The 24,892-nt window shown below is 38.6% G+C and overlaps 1 protein-coding gene across 4 annotated transcripts in view; it reads right to left on the bottom strand.

Annotated features, from left to right (window-relative positions):
- LOC134846528 (jouberin-like) overlaps nt 1–24,892 on the bottom strand; it is a 439,624-nt gene that overhangs the window by 6,107 nt on the left and 408,625 nt on the right. For 3 of the 4 annotated variants that reach the window (XM_063863905.1, XM_063863906.1, XM_063863908.1), the window contains exons 5-16: nt 18,685–18,803; nt 18,353–18,469; nt 16,451–16,727; nt 15,852–16,080; nt 10,226–10,465; nt 7,720–7,880; nt 6,871–7,216; nt 5,234–5,476; nt 4,042–4,270; nt 2,163–2,303; nt 1,054–1,373; nt 36–258 (exon numbers count right to left, since the gene is read on the bottom strand). In XM_063863905.1, the coding sequence (XP_063719975.1) occupies nt 36–258; nt 1,054–1,373; nt 2,163–2,303; nt 4,042–4,270; nt 5,234–5,476; nt 6,871–7,216; nt 7,720–7,880; nt 10,226–10,465; nt 15,852–16,080; nt 16,451–16,727; nt 18,353–18,469; nt 18,685–18,803 (2,645 nt within the window). The remainder of the gene's footprint in view (nt 1–35; nt 259–1,053; nt 1,374–2,162; nt 2,304–4,041; nt 4,271–5,233; nt 5,477–6,870; nt 7,217–7,719; nt 7,881–10,225; nt 10,466–15,851; nt 16,081–16,450; nt 16,728–18,352; nt 18,470–18,684; nt 18,804–24,892) is intronic. The other variant, XM_063863907.1, reaches the window with a different exon arrangement.

The raw sequence follows: 24,892 nt of genomic DNA on the forward strand, positions 1-24,892 counted from the left end.
AATGATAGTCCTCGAGAAATACAGATGGCACATACTTGTTCTGAGGGTAGGCCTTGGACTGGTGTTAACATTGAGCGTAGACCCGCCTGGACTGTTACTCATTGGGTCCTGTTCCTGAGCAGCAGCAGTTGCTGATAGAAGAGAGGACCTGTTGGTCAGGTCACCTGCTAAGCTGCCTGCATCAGACATTCTGGCCTGCTTCATTCGTCTTCTGTTAGCTCGCGCTCTGCTCTGGCTCATGTTCAGGTCATTCCCATCCTGAAAAACATACAAAAATCACTGTTCCATGTCTCACTGATAGTAAAAAAATATATAGTTCGCGGTACTCGTTTAGAAACACAGTCCCGCCATTTTGAATGAGGCCTACTCCAAACGCTCGTGTAGAATTTGGTCCCACCAGAGCATTTGAAATCTACTTGACTGACTTCAAGTGGAGGAAAACAAGTGAAAACGTGCAAACGTTTCTTAATCAGCTCTAGTATTACGATTTATGATGAACAGGAATTACTATTCCGACTTTCGAAGAAACTGATGGAATTTTTGTTGTCGGGGTTTTTCTATACTTCGGGCTGTAGTTTTTCTCCAGACAAGTTTCGACTTATCTAGCAAAATTTGAGTGTTTTCTACTGCATGAAAGATTTTGATGCCGAACCCAGAATGAAAAAATTTTCACCGGACTATTTTTCTCCAACTTATAAAATCTAATAGTCATCAATTTACGTTGATTTTATTGTTAATCTGTTTGACCCTTATATGAGACCACAAGGTTTTTGGGACCAAACTTCTATCTGAGGTTTTTAATGAAATTATACATCTAAAAGAGTGTTTGGTTTGGTAGTTGGTTTTCTCACCAGGATATTTCAAAAACTTTTGCAAGGGAACAAAATTTTGAATCATCAAATGCCGATATTGGTAGTCCCATATATGAGCTATAAGAAAATTACAAACTGAAAAGTTTGGAAGATCAACCATTTAAAGCAAAAAGAATCTTCATCAACCATTTAAAGCAAAAAGAATCTTCAAGAGACTCCGGAAAACTGATTCAATACTCACAGACACAATGGATGCATTGATAGTGCGGCTAACATGGTCCATTTTCACACTGTGGATAATTTCAGATGCCAATTCTCGGCTCGATTTCACCATCAGGTCTGCCTTGGTACTAGCTGTGAGCCCTATTGACCCCTCACTAGATGGGTACTTTCCAGGGCCATAAAAGGCGTGTGAGCTCAATAAAGGCGACTTGGCTCGGAAGGATCTGTTCCTTGGAGTGTTCGGGGCACTTGGAGCCGGAGTCACTGCCCTTAACTCGAAGTCTGTTGTTCCCCCGAAGGCACCAGGTGCATTGGCATCGTAGAAGGTTCTATCCGGCCCTTAAAAAGCACATTTCAAACATAGCCAACTAACAGTTGGAAAACTTGCAATTAGCTCAAGTTAAACCCATGTTTACTTATAAAGAACAGATTGTATTGGTTACAATTTTGAAAACATTAAAACACTGGAATGCTATAAAAAAGCATAGCCAACTGAAAGTTGGAAAACTGTCAACGAAATCAAAGAAACCGACAGAAACAATTGAATGTTTTGAAAATGCCAACTTTCGAATTTTGAAAAAAATACATCACATTGAAGCTCTGTAAAAGTAAATAATAATTTATGACCTACAGTTTTTTCATTAAACTAGCCCAATTAGAGAAAATTGGATCATTATGTCTTTTTTCAATTCCTCAGGAAAAATTAAAAACAAATAATTAATCGACCGAACTAAAATTCATTCAAGATTTAAGGCGCCATGCCATATTCGCTTTCTTAATTGGAGCATAAAATGCTTCCTTTTAAGATAACGTTCCCTCCTTAAGATTTGAATTGAACGCAAGAGAAAGCCAAATCGCAAAAAGTCAAATTTGAAAGAAATCAAATTTTAAGATTATCCTGAACGAACTGAACGACCTAAGGAGTGTACTGACTTTTCATAAAAATTAAAGTATAGAAACCCATGATCAACCGTAGTACCCTCAGAAGCAAAGTTTCACAGAAATTACTCACGCCGGAACAGTGCTCGCTTAAAACCTGCACAATGAATTACAACTTTTTAAACGGCATGCTTCATCTATCTTCAATTAGACCAATTATGGAGCAGAACGTAACTGTTTGGTACTTACTGTTGCAGTCGTATGAGAAGAGGACTATGGGCTGATTGGGTCCTATGGCACAGAAAGCCACCAGGTTTTCGAAGGGATGGTAGCAGATGTCCGATATTGAAGCAGTGAAGCCCAGGTCACGATAGTGACACACGGTTTCGCCTACAATTTCAAGATATAGCCAACAGACAGTTGGAAAAGGGTCATTGAATCCAGTAAACAGAAAAAATTACTGACTTATTTTTGAAAAAATCTCAGACTTCCAAGAAAATATAAACTTCCCTTAAAGCTCTTAGACTTTCTAGAACAAGTTATGATTGGCACTTTTTCGCTAAAAATAACCCATTTTAAAAAAAAAAAAAAACTAGATCAAAAAGTAAAATTTTATTTTCGCTGAAAAATCTGAAAATTAATTCCACTTTCGAGACTAGTAGTCGATTGTGTTGTTCGTGACCTTTAATCTTTTGCTTTTCGATTGTAGAGTTTGCCTTCTTTTAAATCAAAAGTCAACACGCGCAAAGTAAATTTGAGCCTGAGGAAATTTTAAAACTTTTCCTTGAAGAAGTCATCACGACCTACATAGAGTCAGTTTCAATTTCAATAAAAAATCACTTACTGCACAATCCGCGATGTGGCAACTTGACCGAGACAAAACATAATGAGCAGACAAACAATAGGCCGAAAAGTTTTTCAAGACTGAAAATTAACCCGTTTGAAAAAATGGCCCTAGACATATCAGAACCTAAAACCTTTGCCGCCCAGGCGTAGTCATTAGTTCCAACCGGAGAAACTAAGAAATTGACTCTAATATGAGCCAAGCTAACAAATGATTCCATTTAACAAGTTGGTAACTTGAAAAAAGTCTGTAGCCCACCTTGATAAAGTTCTCAAATCGCAAGCGTAATAAACGCTTGTAAACCCAAAATTGAGTCTTCTTTCAAAAGAGCACAATTTGAGTTTCACTTAAAACTGAACTTAAAATACGTGCTTTGAAAGCAACGAAAAATGAAACCTTAAAAAAGACGGCTTTAATCCTTATTGAAAACTGAATCGATAAAAAAAATTTACTTCGCTGCGAAATCCAAAAATTTAACTCCACTTTCGAAACTAGAAGTCGATCACGTTTTTCTTGACCTTTACCTTTTGCTATTCGATAGTACAGTTTTTCTTCCTTTCAAATAATGAACTGAAACGAACTTTAAAAAAGTCAAAAGTCAAGAAAAAGTAAATAATGGCCTGACAAACTTTAAGACTTTTCCTGAAATAAAAAACGAAAACCAAAATCATCGCAACCAAAATAAAAACAGAACATTATTGACTCTTAAACATGCAGCGACCAACAGATTATGAGTCTCACGCTTAATAAACTGCAACCACTAGCCACAAATGAAGCAGAGAAGAGCTATGGTTTTCCAATGCTACAGATCGTGATTATAGCAAAAGTGCCACCAAATAATAATCAGAATAAAATATTTCCAAGTGAAGTCATTACACATACAGAATTACAAATGAAGAATTCGTTTTATAAAAACATCACTTGAGAGAGCGCCGTAGGACTAAATTAAGCCTGTTTTTAGGCGTCTCAGAGCGAGAATCAAATTTGTTTTTTTTTTCTTGGTACACTTGAAAATAGGGGGAAAAGAACTGATCACTTTTAATGAACACTTTTATTTGCGAGTTAGGGTAGAAAAAAGAAGGTTAATTCTAATACACTATGCTGCTCGTTAGTGCAAACAAGGATTGGAGCAAAAAAAAGAGCGACCGTTGAATCCTAATCTCTCAACTAAAATTCCCAGGCACATCAACTTATTTTTCTGGGTTGCGGAAAGCTGCTTCAACCTCGATCAACTTTGAGCAGAGATGCTTCATCCCAGTAGTTGTTTGGCATTCCTCTACTCACAGGTGTCTGTGTTCCATACTACGGCAGTACAGTCCTCTGAGCTGGCGTAGATGTAGGTGCCACAGGGGGAGAATGTACTGCGGATGTGGTCTTTGAAGTTGATCGCACCCGCATACCTCGCCATGATTATATTCAGTCTTAGGTCCAAAACTCGCACTGTGTTGTCCTTGCATTGCAACAACAGTCGCTTTCCACTCCCATGCAGCTGCACCACACTTAAGGGCACGCCCTACAACATCACAACACGTAAGACCACACTTTTACATCCCACAAATATTTAAGCCATAGAAAACTTCATTTTACATACAGTGCTGCTCTAAATTATCCGGACAAAACGAAACAAACTTGAAATTTAAAACGCATTTTTCTACAGAAATTCAACAGAATTAGTATGTAGCATTTTATTTTGCGAAATAGGGCCCATACCTTTACCCCAAAAATGATCATTTTCGGCTTTTTATAGTCAACCCAATAATTTGAGAAAAACGAGTTTTAAATTTTATGTTTTATTCGCTTTGTCCGGATAATCTAAATCAGCACTGTATATGAACGGAATTATTTCATGCGCTGCAAAAAACTCTCAAACAAAAACTTGAACCTAATAAAGGAAATTGTATTTAAAAGCATAAATCATTTTTTCTACTTCTACTTAGCTCTCACGTCAATTTCCGATCTAAAATTACAACAGCCAATCGAAGATTGGAAAAGAGAGATGAACGCAAGCAAACATGAAAAAATCACTGAATTTGTTAAAAAATCTCAATTTTCGAATTTCAAAGAAAAAAATAGATGCCCTTTAAGCTCTTTGATATTTAGAACAATTTATGATGGGCGCTTTTTTGATAACATGAACTCAAGTTGAGAAATCTGGGTCAACAGGTAAATTTTTTATTCCGCTGGAAATCTAAAAATTAAATTCCACTTTCGAAACTAGAAACCGTTCACGTTTTTTGCGCCATTTTCACGTTCGTATTTGGAGAGTGCAATTTACGTCACTTTCAGCATATGATTTTCAATTAAACTGAAAAAAGTGCCTACATACTTAAGTGCATTCATAAATGCATCAATATGAATGAATGCACATCTGAAGTTATTAGAGTATTTTGACTTTCCTGAAAAAAAAACAAAAAAAATCAACAAGACCTAAATAAGAATTTTCACTACGTTCATGACTCTTAACAACCAAACTCACGTTTATCTCTGGGTCTGTGAATATTCTCTCCGGCAGGAACTGCAAGCCCCCTCCACTGCTACTGTTCTGGTAGTCCTGTTCTCCTGCTGCCCCTGTGTGCGCGATGAGGTTCATACTGGAAGGAAGGGTCACTCTCCAGGTGATGACTGTGCCGACACTGTCACAAGAGTACATGGTGGTGCCTGAAGAGTCGAAGCAGAGACAGTTGACGAAACCATTGTGCGAGTGGAGCTCCTTCAGCAACTGAAAAAAATTACAAGTCACACTAAATTATAAGCTAAAGAATACTACTTTATGTCTACAAGGGAAACAACCATCACTGGAATTTTTAGCACACTGAAAAAACTAAAATCATAAAAACGCTTTCGAAGCAAATTTTGCACAGAGGCGAAGCTTTCCTTCGCTAACACTTGCCAGAACGCGACAAAAAGGAGCTCTATAAAGTGCAATAAAAAATTAGAAATCAGACTCGAATTAGCAAAAAATCGGCTACGTTAGACCTTCGAACCTGTGACCTAGAGATGAAGAGTCTCACACACTAACCACTCAGCCACGGAAACTTATTAGGTACCAAACACTAGCCACAAATAAAGCAAAGAACAGATGCTTTGCAATTTCCAATGCTACAACAAAATTTTCAAATAAGTGAACATTTTCAATGAACACTTTTATTAGCGAATTAGATTTGAAAAAAAGAAGGTTCGTAATAATACACTTAGCTTATCGTTATGTAAAAACAATAGTGGCTCGTTTCCTTTCCCCACACATTTCGATTTTTCCATTTTCTCAGTTATCCTACGTGTTATTATGGCTGAATGCGTGATGTTACGAAGTAGGGTTTGATGAACACACTTGATCACAATAGTTCGGCTAGGTCTAGGATTCGATCTGCAACCTTATGCAATCAAGAGATTGGCTTTTTCCTTTTCCCCCACCTGTAAATTTTTAACAGTAATTTTTCTGTTCACATTGTCAGATTGTTATCAAATTTAGCATACGGACTATTTAGGCCCTGACAAACATATTTAGTCTTCATACTTAACCTTGTAAAACCATTCGTTACACCATAAAATCTATACTTATGTGAGGTGCGGGGAAAAGGAAAAAGAGCCAAGAAATTTTGTGTCTCACGCACTAAACACTCAGCCACGCACGCCTATCCACCGACAAACACTAGTCAAGAATTAAGCAGCTTCATAAATAGACACAAATTTGCAAGTCATAATTTGGAATATAACAAGCTGAAGGCATCCACGCTAACTTTGTATGTAACAAATAGCAAAGCATAAAGCCACATTATGTACAAACTATGCATTTCAAAAAATTGCGAGATATATTGACATTTCTAAAACCGAGTTTTTTATTGTTATGCTGTTAGAAACAAAAAGCTTTTTTCGATTCATTTGATGAATTAAAACTGCATCAACTGTGTTAACTTATTACCATTCGAATGTCAAAGCACATGCTGTCAAAAAGCTGAAAAAGTACCCGAAAAGTGGCAACAATATTTGCGACTTAGGTTAGAAAAAAGAAGGTTCTTATAATACACTAAACTTACGCAAAAGATAAAAACGATGCTCTCGATTAAAGACATGGAAAAAGAAAAACTTGTCTGTTGATTAAAACAACACACATACCACAGCGTTTTTATCATGCAATGCAGCATCTGTCCTCCAAACCCTGATCACATTGTCATAGCAGCCTGACACCACGACGTGAGACATGACCGGGTGATATTTGGCACAGTAGACATATCCGGGATGGTTCATCACACACACCGCTTCTCGCTTCATACTATCCACATTCCAGCACTGCACAGATCCGTCTTGGCTACTCGACACCAGTTCGTTGTCTGCTCTGGACCAGCACAAGTCGTAGATGAGGCTGAAGTGTCCAGAGAATTGTCCCAGACTCTTGCAGCTGGGAATGTCGTAGATCTGAATGCTGTATCCATTCTTGTCGCCACAAGCACATGCCAGCTTTCTATAAGAAGCCTTGATAATGACGTTCATAATTTGCTACAAATACAAAGCCAACAGAAAGTTGGAAACGAGTCAGTCATCTCAAAGAAACCGAAGAAAAAGAACAATTGATTTTCAGTTCTCGAATTACGAAAAATACATCACTTTAAGGCTCTTTCAAGCAAAAAAAAATTGCCGTTAATGAAGTATTTTTGAAATTCAACCTAACCCAATCAGAGAAAACTGGGTCAATATTATTTTTTTTCATCCATTGGGAAATCTTACTTTTGAAACTGAAAGCCAATCTCGTTTTTTTTTGCGCATTTACATTTTGGTAGATGTGAATTGGTAGATTTTGCGCAATTTACCAACTTTTTAGCAGCAGAACTTGAAATCAACTCTAAACAATGCCAAGCCGCAAAAATCAAATTTGAGCGGTTCACTTCGATTATTGACCCTAAAAAGGATTTAAAAAAGAATTGCTTTATGGAACAAAAGTAGTAGTAACCAAGTTTGATGACAAACCTGCCCTCATTAGAGAAGCGCACGATAGAGCAGCCGGTCTTTCCTGCCTTGAGGGACTTGAGCTGTTTATTGGGCACTTTGCAGATCTGACCCGGCAGCCGACTCCACTCGGGAGGATCCGAAGACAGTTTGTCGTCCTCATCGTGGACATCCGACTCCGCCTGAGGAAGATCAGTTAACAAATTCAGAAGTGACTTTATTTGGAAGCTAATACAGTAAAGAGTGATTGATCATTCAGTTTTCTCTGTCCACTTTTTAAAAAGATAGCCGCCTACTGAACAAGTAGAAGAGAAAGTTCCAAACACAGGAAAATGAGTTCAAAAATTGAAATACAGAGGCGAAGCTGCACATCGCATGTAAAAATAAGATATGAAAAAGAAAAAAAAAACCCTCAACGCGATTCAAGCACACGATTTCTAGAGGTAGAGGCTAATATATTCACAACTGCGCATAGCCTCTAAAACACAATTAATCAACAAACCAAAATATAGCTAACAGAAAGTTGAGAAGGGTTACGTATTCAGACGAAGCAGTATTTAGACAACCGCGTATTCCTGCTCGTCAGTAAGCAGACAAATACTATATTAACCAATCAAATCGAGACAAAGAAGAAGAAAAACATTATTATTATTTGTTTCGAAAGTTTGCTTTCTCATCTCGATTCTGATTGGTTAATACAGTATTTGTCTGCTTACTGACGAGAAGGAATACGCGGTTGTCTAAATAGAGACCGCACTCCGTTGAGAAGACAGTTGACTGTCATGAACGCAAGGAAACAGAAGAAACTGATATCTTCAACTTTCACGTGACATTTACATTTTTGCTGTTTGTTAGTGGAGTTTGCCTTCCTTTCAACCAGGGGCGGATCTAGGATTTTCTCGAGGGGGGGCTGATTTTCAAAAAATTTGTCGACCATTTTTTTTAGGTCGACCGAATTGATTTTTCGAGCTCTACCTAAGCAGGTTTAGTCCCTGTTTTGGCCAAATTTTCTGCGTCGCAGGCAAAATTTTGAAAAACAGTCAAAAAAGGCGTTTTTAGGCACTTTTTGGAAAATTTTGACCAAAAAATTGCGTTTTTTCGGTGCGCGCTTCCTCAAAATTAGTATATATTGGCACAGAAAAACTACTAACAAAATTGGTCCAGAACAGTAAACTCCTTACAAAAAAAACTCAGCCAAAATGCAATGGCAAGATAATTTGAATGCAAAAAAAAAACATTTCAAAGACTAAATCTTTTGAACGGATCGCATTTAAACTTCGCATAACTTTTTACTTCTGTACCCCACTCCCAACTTTTCTGTTCGTATTTCGGATGATCTAGAAGCAGCTCAGGGCGGATTTAGGGGGGGGGGGGGGAAGCATGGGGGGCCGAAACAACGCAATTTTTTGGTCAAACCTTTCCAAAAAAAGCCTGTTTTTTTCAAAACTTTGACGACAAAAATTTTCAACGACAAAAGTTTTGAATTTTTTTTTAAAATCCGCTCCCCCTCGAGAAAAACCTAGATCCACCCCTGAAGCAGTTAACCAAAAATATACGAGAAAACATCCTTCACCGACAACTAGTAAGCGGAACAAAATAAACTCGACAAAGGCAATTTTTCTAGACGAAAATCAGATTTTTTTGATAAAACTGTTCACATCTCCATCAAATCCACAGTTTAGACTTAAGCAGTCATAGACGTTGATAGGAAGCTGAAAAACCAACGACGAAATGCCACAATAGCGTGCTAAATGCAGAACATATCTACTCAATCTCAACAAAAATACAGAAAAAAAATTAAAATTTTCAAGACGTTTTGTTTTTTATGTTACAAGCAAAAAACTTTTTAAGCCCCCACAAAATTTTTCCGGTCCTTTTCTTCTGATCCGAAAAACAGAAGAAACATTACCAGAAATGCATATGAAAACATAAAACATCTCTTTGAAAATTTGAAAAAAAACTATCTTTTTTTGTGCTAAAATGAATTCTTTTCAAATCCTGCCTTCAATAGCAAATTTTTTATTTCAAAACCAATTCTGGTAGACAAGAAAAACATGACTTGTGAAGCAAGCTAATAGATTATTTCAAAACCAATTCTAGTAGACAAGAAAAACATCACTTGTGCATCCAAAGTTCATAAGTTGAACAGCAAAATCAAAATTGCGCCTACAAATTGTAAGACTTATCCTGAAAAAGCAACCATTACGACTATATAGGAGTATTCACTACGTTCATCGACTCTTAAATATTCTTTCGACTGCAGATTGGGTGCATCAATTGATCCAGTCTGAAAGCGGAAAATTGACATTTGTTTGAATCCGAATCACGACCAACAGGTCTTTAATATGATACAACATGTCTTTAATAATAAAAAGCTTTCCCTGAAGCACATCAAATCGGGTGCAAAAAACAACCGATAGGACAGTTCTTTCTAGTCACTTTTAGTGATGTGTTCGGATCAATTACAGATGCCTCATAAGCGATCAGGCGATCTTTTAAATAAGCATGTCGCTTAAAAATTGATTACCTCCGTTAGTCTTCCAATAGTCTTTGATGGCATCTGGGCAGCCTTCACATGTGTTCCCTTCACTGTGACATAGATGGTTCCAGGGTACTTAACATTCCTCATCCTGACCCAGTTGATCATCTCCCGTCCATCTGAAGTGTCCTGTTTTATCTCCTCACTACTGGTGAACTGCTTCTGAGGATGAAACAGCTGCAGACGCACTTTCTTCTCCACGTTCAATGCTCTGTTCCCGCCCACCAGCTGAAAGAGAAAGGGTTTGAAATGTGATCACAATCCTAACTCGGAGGCGAAGCGAGAACAAAACAAAAACACTTCGCGCATACGACAAAAAAGCAGCTCTGTAAAGTGAGATACGAAAAAGTCGAAATAAGCCTGGAGTTAATAAAAAATCTGTCACGCGAAGGATTACAACCTGAACCTAGGGAGTAAGAATCTCACGTCCTCACCTCTCAGCCACGTACGCTTAAACATCGGCAAACACAAGCCACAAATCAATCAGACAACAGATGCTATGAAATTTCTTAATGCTACAGATCGTGATTATAGCAAAATTGCCACCAAATAAGCCTTTTTATTTGGGAGTTAGCTTGGAAAAAGAAGGCTCAAAATAATACACTACGCTCGCAAGCTCGCTACAGTAAACATAGCTAACAGAACGTTGGAAAAGTGCCAATAAACTCCAGGAAACCGAAAGAAAATGATATTTTTTTGAACATTTTTCCAACTTTTCAGATTCGAAGAAAACTACAGCAGACTAGAGCTCTTTCGATTTCAAGACTGGGTCAAAAGCTAATTGTTTCATTCCGCTGGGAAATCTATAAAGTACACAGAAGTGAAGCAGAATTTCGCAACACTTGTGACGCAACACACAGAACACTACAAGCTAGCTGATAACAAAAAAAAACAAGGAAGCCACTAAGTCGAAAAAAATATACACCTATAACAACATTATACGAATGGAATTCGAGTAAAACATTATACGAATGAAATTCGAGTTTTGAGTAAAACATGTCGAGAAACCCAAGTTCCAGTGTTTAAAATTAACAAGTGAACTCAGAAAAAGCATCGAGCTGCAACTAAGCCAACAATACTTCGGTAGACGCCTTGAACAGACGCAAAAAGACTATCTAAGTGCAAAAAAGGAGAAAAAAAAAGAAACTATAGCAAACTAGTCGTAAATATACAAATCACAGAATGAACAATAAAAGTGAAGTTTTCTAAACCAGATGAAAAGTATATGCCACAAGTAGGGAGTCGATGTTTCTGCAGGAAAAATTCTCGCAACTAATTCCTTCGATTGAATTTTTCATCTCAAATTTGATACGATCATTTGAGAAAAATTTGGACGTAGCCACTTACGCAGGGGAGCTTTTCAAATCCGTTCCAACAATCGAAACCAAAATGCCAGATTTGTGAGGGTACTTTTTGAGAAACCGAAAAAAAAAAATCAAAACTACGGGTCAAATATTCCCCCAGAGACTGTGGACGGAGGGGTAAACTAAAAAAGATGTACACAGAGGTGTCAAGTAAAAAAAATACAAGAATATGCACGCACATATCGGTCTTTTCATTGATAATCCTTTCTTGAGAAACGATGGAATAGTTTGAGAAAAACTGAAAATTTTGCCGAGAAAGAAAAAATTCTAAAGCGTCTAAAAACATGTAAAACAGAGCCAACAGACCGTTGCAAAAGATTCAATGAAAGCAAGTAAACAAAAAAAGCTACGGAGTTTTGAAAGAAAAAAATATGGCCTTGAATATTAGAACAATTCATGATAGACGCTTTCTTGAAAATCAACCCAATTTGAGAAAAACGGACCAATCGGTAAAATTTTTTACTTTGCTGGGAAAATTGAAAATTAAATTCCATTTTTGAAATTAGAAGTCGAGCGCGTTTTTCGTAACCTTTAACTTTTTGCTGATCGATAATGGAGTTTGCTTTAAAAATCAAAAGTCAAATCGCGAAAAAGTTAATATTAGCCTGAAATGTTTAGAAATTTCCTGAAAAATTAAGTTTAAAATAATCGCGACCTATTTAAGAGTCTGAACTACGTTCATTGACTCTTAAAAACCTAATCCTATGCATTTTCATCATCACACGTGGTTTGATTAAACAGGAGTTCAAGGGAAACATGCCAAGCAAGACAATTGAAATCGCCAAAGAAACAAAACGTATTGAGCGGAAACAAAACAGACAATCTTTGAGCAGATACCAATTGAGTCGAAAAAATGATTCTTCAAAACAAAACAGACAATCTTTGAGCAGATACCAATTGAGTCGAAAAAAAACTTTTAAAAGCTTCAAGTCCTCCTGAAACTACAGTGAGCAACACTTGCATCTACCATGATACTTGCTTAAAGCACAAGAAAAATCAGTGCTATGGCAATTGAGCCGCCAAAACTTGAGCAGATAAACGAAAGTCAGGCAAATCAATTTTTACCGGAGAAAAGTTTAATTGAATACATACTGAAAAAAAACAAGGTCCAGCCAGGAGTCCATCCCGTGACTTTTGGGTGCAAAGGCGACGACGTAACCTCTGGGAAAAAGGCAAAGAACCCTGGAAAGCTGCAAAGATTCAATGATAAAGCATATTGAAAAATTTGTTTAAAAAAGATGTTTACGGGAAAAAAAAGTCTAGTTCCCGATTACAAGACCCTTATTGTGTTAAGAAACTAGAAGTCAAACCAAAAAATAAACTTCAAAAATGAACGCTATCAAAATGACTTTTTCACATGACTTACATAAGTGCGTTAGTTTCTTTTATTGACACTTAAAAATAGAGACACAGAAGCGAAGCTGCGCTTCGCAAACACTTGCGAAAGTACAACCAAAAAGCAGCTCTATCAATTGAAATAAGAAAAAGCATCCAGCTGCAACTAAGCCAACAATACTTGGGTAGACGCCTTGAACAGACGCAAGAAAGACTATCTAAGTGCAAAAAAGGAGAAAAAAAAATAAACTATAGCAAACTAGTCGTAAATATACAAATCACAGAATGAAAAATAAAAGTGAAGTTTTCTAAACCAGATGAAAAGTATATGCAACAAGTAGGGAGTCGATGTTTCTGCAGGAAAAATTCTCGCAACTAATTCCTTCGATTGAATTTTTCATCTCAAAATTTGATACGATAATTTGAGAAAAATTTGGACGTAGCCACTTACGCAGGGGAGCTTTTCAAATCCGTTCCAATAATCGAAACCAAAATGCCAGATTTGTGAGGGTACTTTTTGAGAAACCGAAAAAAAAAATCAAAACTACGGGTGAAATATTCCCCCAGAGACTGTGGACGGAGGGCTAAAGTAAAAAAGCTGTACACAGAGGTGTCAAGTAAAAAAAATACAAGAATATGCACGCACATATCGGTCTTTTCATTGATAATCCTTTCATGAGAAACGATGGAATAGTTTGAGAAAAACTGAAAATTTTGCCGAGAAAGAAAAAATTCTAAAGCGTCTAAAAACATGTAAAACAGAGCCAACAGACCGTTGCAAAAGATTCAATGAAAGCAAGTAAACAAAAAAAGCTACGGAGTTTTGAAAGAAAAAAATATGGCCTTGAATATTAGAACAATTCATGAGAGAAGCTTTCTTGAAAATCAACCCAATTTGAGAAAAACGGACCAATCGGTAAAATTTTTTACTTTGCTGGGAAATTTGAAAATTAAATTCCATTTTTGAAATTAGAAGTCGTGCGATTTTCGTAACCTTTAACTTTTTGCTGATCGATAGTGGAGTTTGCTTTAAAAATCAAAAGTCAAATCGCAAAAAAGTTAATATCAGCCTGAAATGTTTAGAAATTTCCTGAAAAATTAAGTTTAAAATAATCGCAACCTATTTAAGAGTCTGAACTACGTTCATTGACTCTTAAAAACCTAATCCTATGCATTTTCATCATCACACGTGGTTTGATTAAACAGGAGTTCAAGGGAAACATGCCAAGCAAGACAATTGAAATCGCCAAAGAAACAAAACGTATTGAGCGGAAACAAAACAGACAATCTTTGAGCAGATACCAATTGAGTCGAAAAAATGATTCTTCAAAACAAAACAGACAATCTTTGAGCAGATACCAATTGAGTCGAAAAAAAACTTTTAAAAGCTTCAAGTCCTCCTGAAACTACAGTGAGCAACACTTGCATCTACCATGATACTTGCTTAAAGCACAAGAAAAATCCGTGATATGGCAATTGAGCCGCCAAAACTTGAGCAGATAAACGAAAGTCAGGCAAATCAATTTTTACCGGAGAAAACTTCAATTGAATACATACTGAAAAAAAACAAGGTCCAGCCAGGAGTCCATCCCGTGACTTTTGGGTTCAAAGGCGACGACGTAACCTCTGGGAAAAAGGCAAAGAACCCTGGAAAGCTGCAAAGATTCAATGATAAAGCAAATTGAAAAATTTGTTTAAAAAAGATGTTTACGGGAAAAAAATTCTAGTTCCCGATTACAAGACCCTTATTGTGTTAAGAAACTAGAAGTCAAACCAAAAATCAAAATTCAAAAATGAACGCTATCAAAATGACTTTTTCACATGACTTACATAAGTGCGTTCGTTTCTTTTATTGACACTTAAAAATAGAGACACAGAAGCGAAGCTGCGCTTCGCAAACACTTGCGAAAGTACGACCAAAAAGCAGCTCTATCAATTGAAATAAGAAAAAGTAAAATAAGCCTCGAATTAGCAAAAACTAGGCTACGTGTCGGAATCTGCGACCTACCAAATTTGAGTCTCACGCACTAACCACTCAGTCACGGATGCTTACAATCTCCAAAAACTAGCCACCAATAACGCAGCTACATATAACAATAAATTGCCGATTCGATGCAGCATAATTAGCACCAAACTTCTGAAATCGAGCTTTTTATCATTGTACTGTTGTTTGAAACAAATAAAAAAAATTTTCGGTTCATTTGATGAATTAAAATGAATCAGCTGTGTTCTTTTTTTACTGATCAAATGTGAAAGCACATATGATATTATACTGCTACCGCCGCCTATCGATTCAAAAGTGCCACAAAAAAAAACACTTGCGACTTAGTTTGGACAAAAAAAAGAAATTTTATACTAATACACTTTGCTTCGCAAGTGTAATGACCGAAAACAGTTACCGAAATAAACAAAAACAAAGCCATTAGACAGTTGAAAAAAAGCCAAGAAACGCAATTAAACAGAAAAAAAACTGACCTAGAAAACTGGATCAATAGGTAAGTTTGTATTTCGCTGGGAAATCTGAAAATTAAATTCCATTTTCGAACCTAGGTTTATGTTTTCCTTGACCTTGTAACTTTCGCTGTTCGATAGTGGAGTTTGCCTTCCTTTTAACAAAGGAAATTAACTGAACTTTAAAAAGAAATCAAAAGTCAAACCGCGAAGTAAATTTGAGCCTGAATAAATTAAAAGTTTTGCTGAACCAAAAAGAAAAAAATGATCGCGACCTATATAACTACGTTCATCAACTCCTAATAACTAATCGGGTTTTTTGTCAGAGCAAGACTTATTCTAAAAACTAAATGATCACAAATGCTGCACATTTGCACCTCTCAGATGAGCTCTTCTAATAACAGCAAAAATTAAGCTCCATAACCAAGCAGTGCTATCTAAGTGGTGTGGTGTAGGCTGCTAACTTGGAGGAATGCCCATGCGATGCGCATCCAGTTGGAACTCCTGCCTTTAGGCACCTCCTTCATTCCAGTTGTGTCCACATAATTCAGCAGTTCAAACAGAACCACAGTGTTGGGGCTGGGAGAGTGGGGGGCTGCTGCTTCTCCTTGAGAGACATTTGTCTTGTTCTCTAGGAAGTAGAGATATCGCTCGTCAATGAACAACTGCTGCTCCCATCTCGGAATCAAACTCCTATAAAGCACAAAGATATAATACACAAACCCGATTAAATGGTAACTTTCATTGAGACTAAAAAGAAGCACCATTCACTATGCAATGATTCAGATAATACTAAATACTCATGGCACTTTACTTTTTAAGACAGCACAAAAAATAGAGTGGACTTTAATGAGCCCTCCCTCTCTCGCAAAAATTTTATGCGCATAATTAGTTGCTTGAGCTTGATTTGGTTAGAAAGTAAGTTACCAGATGAGTCAATGATTCTGCTGTTAAACAACTTCCAAAAAAGTCTTAGTTCCGATTTGATAAACACTGCTTAGTACAAACGTCAAGCAGTTATCAAGCGTGAATAAGTTAATTACAAGTGTGAATATGAACTTACTGTCTCTTCTTGAAGTCGAAGGCTCCCGTGCACAGTGGAGGGTGGAACTCCAACGCCTCATATCCCGGTTCATGTGGCAACCTTAATGTGCGTTTACTGTCTTCCTTTTTGACATAGTGACCAGTGTTCGCATCCATCACATGCACTCTCACTAGTGGACTGGTGACATACTTGTGCTGCTTCAGTCTGTCTGTCCTGTGGATCGTCACCCCCAACACTCGCTCGTCATCAAATGATGTCTGGATTCGGGGAACCACCGGGAGAGCTGTTTCTCCGCCTTGTAAATCAACTTTTTCTATATTCGTTACAATCATTTTGTTACCATCTAGTTACTACCAATCATTCGTTACAACCATGAAGTTGCCACCTAGTTCGCTTTAACTTTGGCGTATGTTCAATATAAAGTGTTTATTGCACATAAATGCTCACAATTCAAAATGCTCAAATTATTTCAATAGTTTAATTCCATTTGCACCACTTGCGATACAACAACTATAGGATGAACAGGTAGCAAAGAGGACTTGGAACGATGTTATCATTGACGAAAAAACTTGAAAAACCCTTGTGGGGTTGACTTCAAGTATTCGAAAATTTGGTGCCAGTCTTATCGGTCTCCAAAAATACCGAATACCAAATACAAAAGACAGAATTTTGCATGTAACAAACTGAAAAGCATAAAGCCAAATTATGTATAAATTATGCGTTTCAAAAAATGCGAGATACATCGAGTTTGAAAATTTCTGAAATCGCAAGTTTAAATAAAACTGAATGGGACCATATTAACACCCTCCGCCCAAAAAAAACGTAAAGGGAGGTTAACTTGGTTCTGAGTTCCAATTTTCCGCTAATCTTAATAAAACATTTTGCATGCAATGCTTTGTTGAGATAATTTCAATCGAACGCTGGGGAAGCGGATCTCAACTTGGTCTATTTGGCGGCGATGGAAGCATATTAAGTTGATGCACTAGATCAATAGATAATTTTTTATTCCTTTGGAAAATCTGAAACTTCAAATCTACTTCCGAAATTAGAAGTCAATTTCGTTTTTCGCGCCATTTCCGTTTTCGTAATTGGAGAGCGCAATTGATCTTATTTTTAGCAGATAATTTGAATTGAACTCGAAAAAGGCTTATATACCTGCGTACATTTTTAAATGCATTAATATTTATGAATACACTTCAGTAGTTAATAGAACATTTTAAATTTTTCCAGGAAAAAAACTAACAAAAATCATCACGACCTACATAAGAGTCTTTACTATCATCGACTCTGAACAAGTTGTTAACCCAAAAAAATATTCCGATTTGATTACGCTTACATATCGCAAACGTAATGATGCTTTCATGTGTTTGTGGAGAAAGGTAACTCTGCCTCGAAACAGTTTAAACTGAGTCCGTCGATCCACGCAAGAAATTGTCGTTTTGGTTCTAGGACTACTCACTATCTCGGATCATCTAATGTCTTTTATGGGCTCTTTTTCCCTCCCCTCCCCCCCTCCCACCTCACACGAGCTTCAATATATTAGTGTAACGAGTGGTTTTACGAGGTTGAGTATGAAGACCAAATATGTTTGTCGTGGCCTTTTTAGTGTGTATGTCAATTTTCATAACAATTGGACAATGTGGTCATTAAATTTACATGTAAAAGTTTGCAGGTGGGGGGGGGAAGGAAAAAGAGCTCTTTTATGTTATCGTATAACATACTGCCGGCCTGAAACTTTAGCAACAATAAGTTGGGTGTTGTGCGATTGAATCTAAAATGCGTTTATTATTCAAAGCATCTATAAGACAATATTTCACGTTCAATGACTGCGGATTCTCGCTAGAATCCTTAAGTGAAATCCGAAAACCAACTGTTAGTTCAAATTTATTACTGACTCCCAATTAATCTTCAATGACTCACTTTCAGCAGCTGTTGGTAGTTTTTTCTTTTTCTTGTTTTTCGGCTTAGCCTCTCCACGTGCTTCTGTTCCATCTGCATGAAGCTCATTTTCTACTTCGTCTTTGCTTTTCTCACCTTCTTAAATAAATTGATAGAGAATCAAATTGTCCATAATAGAAAAAATTTATAGTGATAAATTCTATAACTAAAAACTATTCCAGATAATAATGAAACATCTTATTTTAGTCCGCAAATGTTTTTTTTTACCTAAGTAAAAACAATTCAACTAAGATTTTTTGTTGGTTATGGAAGCTTGAAAACTAGTCTCAGATAAAATTCAATTAAAGTATTACCAGCAAGTGGTTCAGTTGATTGACTGATTTCAGTGTTCTGCTTCTTTTTCAACGGCTTCTTTTTCTTGACCTCCGTGTGAGGTTCAACTTCTCCTTCAGCTTCAGTAGTTTTAACAGCCCTATTAATCAAAAAAGACAGTCAATGACGATCATACTTCAAACTTACAAAGAGCTGATTATTCACAATAGTTGAATTGGATTGCTCTTGTTTAACAAGGAGAATTAATGAACTTCAAATTAAGAATCCAGAAGCAGTGACAGTGATAAAAAAAGATTTCTGCGTGAAATGTTGAAGCTGATTTATAGCAAGTTCAAATTCAGAGAGATCAATCGGCAACACCTGTTGTTTTTAGCCCCCAGGGGGCGCTTCCGGCAGCTCAAACCGAGTCCTAGAAACTCTGCGACTTCAATCGACCGAAGCCACAGGTCAGTTGAAGTAAGAGTAGTGGTGTTCTTGGGAGCACAAGAGTGGTGTCTGGGGAATTATAGTGGGGGCAGTTTCGAGGGACATTTGGTCTATTCTGTTTAGGAAGGGAATATAACCAAACCTTAATTGGGCAAGGGTTAACCTGGTGTGGCGAGGGAGAGATTTCTCTGGAGAGGTGATATCGGGAGGTTTGAGTGGCAGTACTTTCGGGGGCAGTACAAAGAGTGGCAGTTCAGAAGCCTGCTCGACACTTAGATAATGTAATTGTTTTAAACTCGATTTGTAATTTTAACGGGCAAAAAAAACTGAGTTCCTTAAAATCGTTAAAGCGGTAAAAGATGCATTAGCTGTGTATAAAAGGGTATTTTCTATTCTGGGACCAAAAAATTTCAAGTATTGTCGGGCGGAGGAATTTCGGGGAGGTTTGGGGCGATAAAAAGTAGGGGGTTTGAAAGCATGCATGTTTTCACAGTAAACTGGGCAGATAGAAGTTGACGATGGTGAGTAACATTTCAAATTTTATATTCTGCATGTAAAGGTTCTGCAGCACTAATTTATGTACAGCCCGTTTTAGTGGGGAGAGCGGCGTTTTGAACTACTTTATTCCAGTTTATTCAAAGACGTAAGACAGGCGGCATGGGACCATGCTGTGCCTGCGTAATCTAAAGTTGGTCTGACCAAAGCCTTGGAAATAAGATTGACCCCAATTTGTCCCCGATAAGGCTTTCAGGATCAATATCCTGCGCGAGCTTTTGCTGAAGTTCTCTTGCAGTTTTCAGCTAAGTTAAGGCATCAGTCAAAAAACAAACGGAGTATTTTTGGGTGCTTTACTAAAAGAAGGGGGTGCTGTCCCTTTTCACTAGGGTGTAAGTATTGAATTCCTTATTGAACGAAGAAAAAAAGTTGTCGAAACAAATGAAACTGGACGTAAAATTATGATGTAACTTTAATTAAGTAGTTTGATAAAACTGAGGAAGCTTTTGGAAAAAAGCTCGACTGAATTGAGGGGCGAAAGTCGTCTGCGTACGATTTGACTGGCCTTCGGTGGATTAAAATGGCGCATCATGAACTATGCTCGCTAATCTCCAAAACTGATCCAAATTCGTTAAATTAATAAGAGATATTTTTCGGTAAATAACTCAGGCAAATAGATAAATTTAGGCATTCTCTATCGATCAAAAACATCATAAATTTTTATCATCTGTTCGTTTTTGGTACAAATCGGCGCAAGCTAGCCACAAGAACCGGTCGGTAATGTCCTTGAGTCAAATTGCTCTTTTTGGCGGTCAGTCTTAATCAAGGCTGAACCGAATTAGAACCAAAAAACAGTTAAAATAAGATGTAACCCCCGTTTTTAGTACATAATACATGGGCAGGTGGGGGACTCGAACCTACGTCGACTGTGATGTAACGTTACTCTGTCTTAGTCCGCTTGGCCAACTGTGCTTATTTTATATGCATCTATACTCTACATTTGCATTGCAACATCCTCCCCCCTGAAGAAGGGAGAACCAGAGCGAGCTTAACGGTCGGCCGCGTGACTTCACGGGTTGCGGTCGTGACAAGGGCGGATCGGGCGCAACCGTCCTGTCCGTAGTTTAGCTTGAGGATTCGGGCGAGAGGGTAGTACCCACGCGGACTATCGGGCTCAATCATCCACACAGATCGCCTGTTTTAAGAGTGAAGTCAGAATGAGTGTGCCACTTGACACGCTTATTCAGCGAGGGAACATATTCTCGAAGCCAACGAGACCAAATCACGTTAGCATAAGACTGCGCTCGCACGTACCTTTTCTTGTGATCGAAGTGCTCCCCGGGGTAAAAGCGAAGGAAAGCTTGTGGCATGTTGTCCGAGCAAAAAATGGTTTGGGGTTAACGCTTTTAACTCACGTGAATCGGTACTAACGGGAGTGATTGGCCTCGAATTCAAAGCCTGTTCAACTAAGCAGAGTGTTGTTCCTAACACTTCTTCAGTGACTCGCCTACTGCCTAGGATATCGTACAGCACGCGCTTCACGCTTCGGACGAGGCGTTCCCAGGAGCCGCAATGATGGGGTGCGCCTGGCGGGTTAAATTTCCAAGTAACACCTTTGTGTGCAAAGATGGTCGGAGCCATGCCATTCCAGCTCTTGATGCAGGCAAGTAATTCCTTTTCCGCACCAACGAAGTTCGTGCCGTTATCCGACCAGATTGTGCTTGGCGCAATGAACGACGCCACGACGCGCAATGAACCGTTCAATGCCCATGACACAAGAACTGGTGTCCAGAGATGGTACAATCTCAAGGTGTACAGCCCTGGTGGTGAGGCAAGTAAAAAGAAATCCCCATCTTTTTTCAGTGCTTCTGCGAACCGGAACGTAAAGCGGTCCAAAGTAATCCACACCCGTATGATTGAAGGGTGGTTGCTTATATCCGAGACGTTCGACATGCAAATCGGACATATAGGCTGGATGGTACTTGCTTTGCGTTTACGGCATGTTACACATTGATTTTCGATAGACCGAAGTAGTCGACGCAACCCAAGTATTGCATATTTCATATTTAAAACGGAGCGCATGTAATCTAAACCTTGATGAAAATGCTTGTGGTGGAGGCGGCGGGCCAACAAACGAACAAGGGTATGTCAGGCGTCGAGTATTATTGGGTGCTTAGTATCAAACTCGGTATTCACTAAGCGCACAATCCGTCCGGTGGAACGAATGATACCAGTGGGACCGATAAATGGCGAGTATGTGGCAATTTTACTACTATTCTTAATAGGTTTGCCAGCGGTGAGTGTTTTTAACTCAACGGGGAAGGATTCCATCTGAGCAAGATGAATCAGTTTGCTTTCTGCAATATCAAGTTCAGTGGGGTCGGTGATTCGTAAGTCCTTACCACGAAAATGCTTATGTGAAGGCAACATCAACATAAAAGCGACTACTCGTTTAAATCTTGTAAAGGAACTGAACCTTTCCCAATTGAACCCGTGTTCGGGATGTTTGATGGATGTGACGAAGGAAGATGATGTCTCCAAGCAATTATCAACATCACAAGAAGGACCCGTCAAACCAATTTTTATTGATTACACTTTCGTCGGGTCTAAACGGCCAATCAGTAGTCCTGAGAATGCTCGGACTAATAACCCAGCTGCTATCCTTGAGGGCTTCCGAAGAAATCCCCCGCGTACCGGCATCAGCTGGATTATCGCCGCTCAGAACATGGTGCCACTCATCAATAGTGGTCGATTCGAGGATTTCGCCGACACGATTAGCGACGAATACAGGTAACTTATCAGTGAAGTTTAGCCACTGCAAAACTGTTGTACTATCTGTCCACATGTAGACATGATTAATAGAGACGGTAAGGGCGGCCAGTATATCATCTTTTAGTCGTGTGGCGAGCAGAGCAGCTTGAAGCTCTAGCTTCGGTATAGATAGCGCTTTCATGGGCGCAACGCGAGCTTTACCAAAGATGAAGGATATTTGAGTTTTGTGCGAGCTCGAGAGTCGCGCACGCAAAAATCCAACCGCACAGAAAACATCCTGCGAACTATCACCGAACATGTGGAGCTCAATTTGATCAACAAGCTCTGTGAAGTAACAACGGGGAATAGTCAATTGCCCTAAGAGAGGGAGACCGGAGTGCCACTCGAGAAACTTATCTCTTATGGCATTCGTCGTCCCAACTTTAAGCACTGATTTTCCAAATATCTTTCAGTAAAAGACGGGCCCTAACTGTGTATGGAGCTACTAACCCAACAGGGTCAAACACAGAAGAGACGAAACTCAAGACGGTTCGTTGAGTTATTGCTTTATCGAGAGGACGATCCACGCCTCTGCTAACAACCAATGTGTCTTTTACATGGTCCCACTTAAGACCTAAGACGTGTGATGATTGTTCGGCACCATTACATATTTCCTTGATGGGTGAAGATGAGGTTTCGGATTCCTCGGGGTTCATTGCTGAAGTGATTTCATCAGCATTACTCACAAATTTAGTCAAATTAAATCATCCCAATTCTAGTAAGGAAACCAAATCGCGACTAATTTTAATTGCATGGGTAACGTTCTCGAATGAATCCAAGTAATCGTCCATGTAAAATTTTTCATTTACAACTGAGGCGGCCTCAGGGTATGTGGACATATTATAAGTTGCTGTTTTTTGCAACGAGAAATTGGCACACGTAGGCGAATCCCGTGCGCCGAATATATGGCGAGTGTACTGATGAACTACCACATCGGAAGTGGTATCCTCCCGCCACAAAAAACGGAGCAAAATTTGATCGCGGGCAAGGACTCCTACCTGGAGGAACATACCCTCTATATCCGCGGACACGGCGTACTTGTGTTGACGGAATCGCAAAAGTACAAAAATTAAATTTTGGAGTAGATCCGGACCCACCAAAAAGGACTTATTTAAGGATGTGCCGTGAAACTTAGAAGCCCCATTAAGGACTCGGCGCACCTTACCCGGCTTATTCGGATTTACGACGGGATGGTGCGGAAGATACCACTCGCGATCGGAACGCTTACGTGGATCATGCGGTTCGACGGTAACGACATAGCCTTTCCTAATGTCCTCTCTAATTGTTTCTGTGTATCTTTCGCGCAGCTCAGGATCTTTACTTAACCTTCTCTCCAATGTTTTAAATTGGGCGAGTGACGAGTAATAATTGTTTGGTAGACTGACATTACTATCAATCCAAAGCATAGGCACAAAGTATCTTTCGCCATTGTGAACGGTTTCAGAATTTAGGATGGATAAAGCATGTTTATCCCCGGCGGAACGGGCATCGACTTATTTGAAAGCACCATACGATTCCAACTCGTACCAGGATTTTATCTGGTCGGTCAGAGAAGAATCTTCAACAACACACTTGAAACACGAAGAACTAGAATTAACGGACGGCGACAACGAACCACTTATGACCCAACCTATCGGTAGGCGAACGGAACACGGTGAGTTTTTATCATCTCCCAAGATGAACTCAATGGGTCTAATGGCGTGGTAGTAGTCTTGTCCGATAATAACTTCAACGTCCTCATAAGTATATTGAGTGGGCTTAATAGGTGCTAATTGCGGATATTTATTGATATAAAGAGGATTGAGGGAGGGATGTCCTTCTTCCCCAATGCTTTTCAAAATATTTCATCAGATCACAATAAGAGCAGCAGAAAAACAAAGGGAAGACAATGGAATAAGAATCACTTACGTACCTGGAAACACCTGCATGACACAAAGGAGGGACCAACAAAATGCTGAAGCGAAGCATATAGACCTCAAATACGCCTTGTTCGCTGATGACACTACTATCTTGAGTAATAAGGAAAGTATGAATGTCGCAAGAGACACCACCAAAAGAGTAATGGGCCTCTTCGAAGAGAAGACAAACTAATCTAAAGAGGAAAACATAACTCTTGGTGAAACCAGTTCGGCAGGAACCAGATTCTTGGGCCTTTGGCTGGGAGAAGCGGAAGACACAAAAGTAGGATTACAACGCGGGATGGGAGCTTGGACAAAGGTCAAAAGACGCCTCAAAAACTCAAGGTTAACTAAAAGAACGCAAGCGCGTGTAGTTGAGGCAGTAGTAGAAAGCACCATGTTGTACAACTGCCAAGTACAGACCTGGAATGTGTCAGAAATAAACAGAATCCAAAGGAAGGTAGACCAATGTTACCGCTATGTTTGGAGTTCAAAAACACAACCACCGCTGAAGGAAATGGAACAAAAACACAAAAACAGATGGAATTTAAGGAAAGAACTCAGAATAAAATCAGTCAGAAGTAAAATCGAAAAACGG

The sequence above is a fragment of the Symsagittifera roscoffensis genome, chromosome 5, assembly GCF_963678635.1.
Source record: "Symsagittifera roscoffensis chromosome 5, txSymRosc1.1, whole genome shotgun sequence".
Classification (NCBI taxonomy): Eukaryota; Metazoa; Xenacoelomorpha; order Acoela; family Convolutidae; genus Symsagittifera; species Symsagittifera roscoffensis.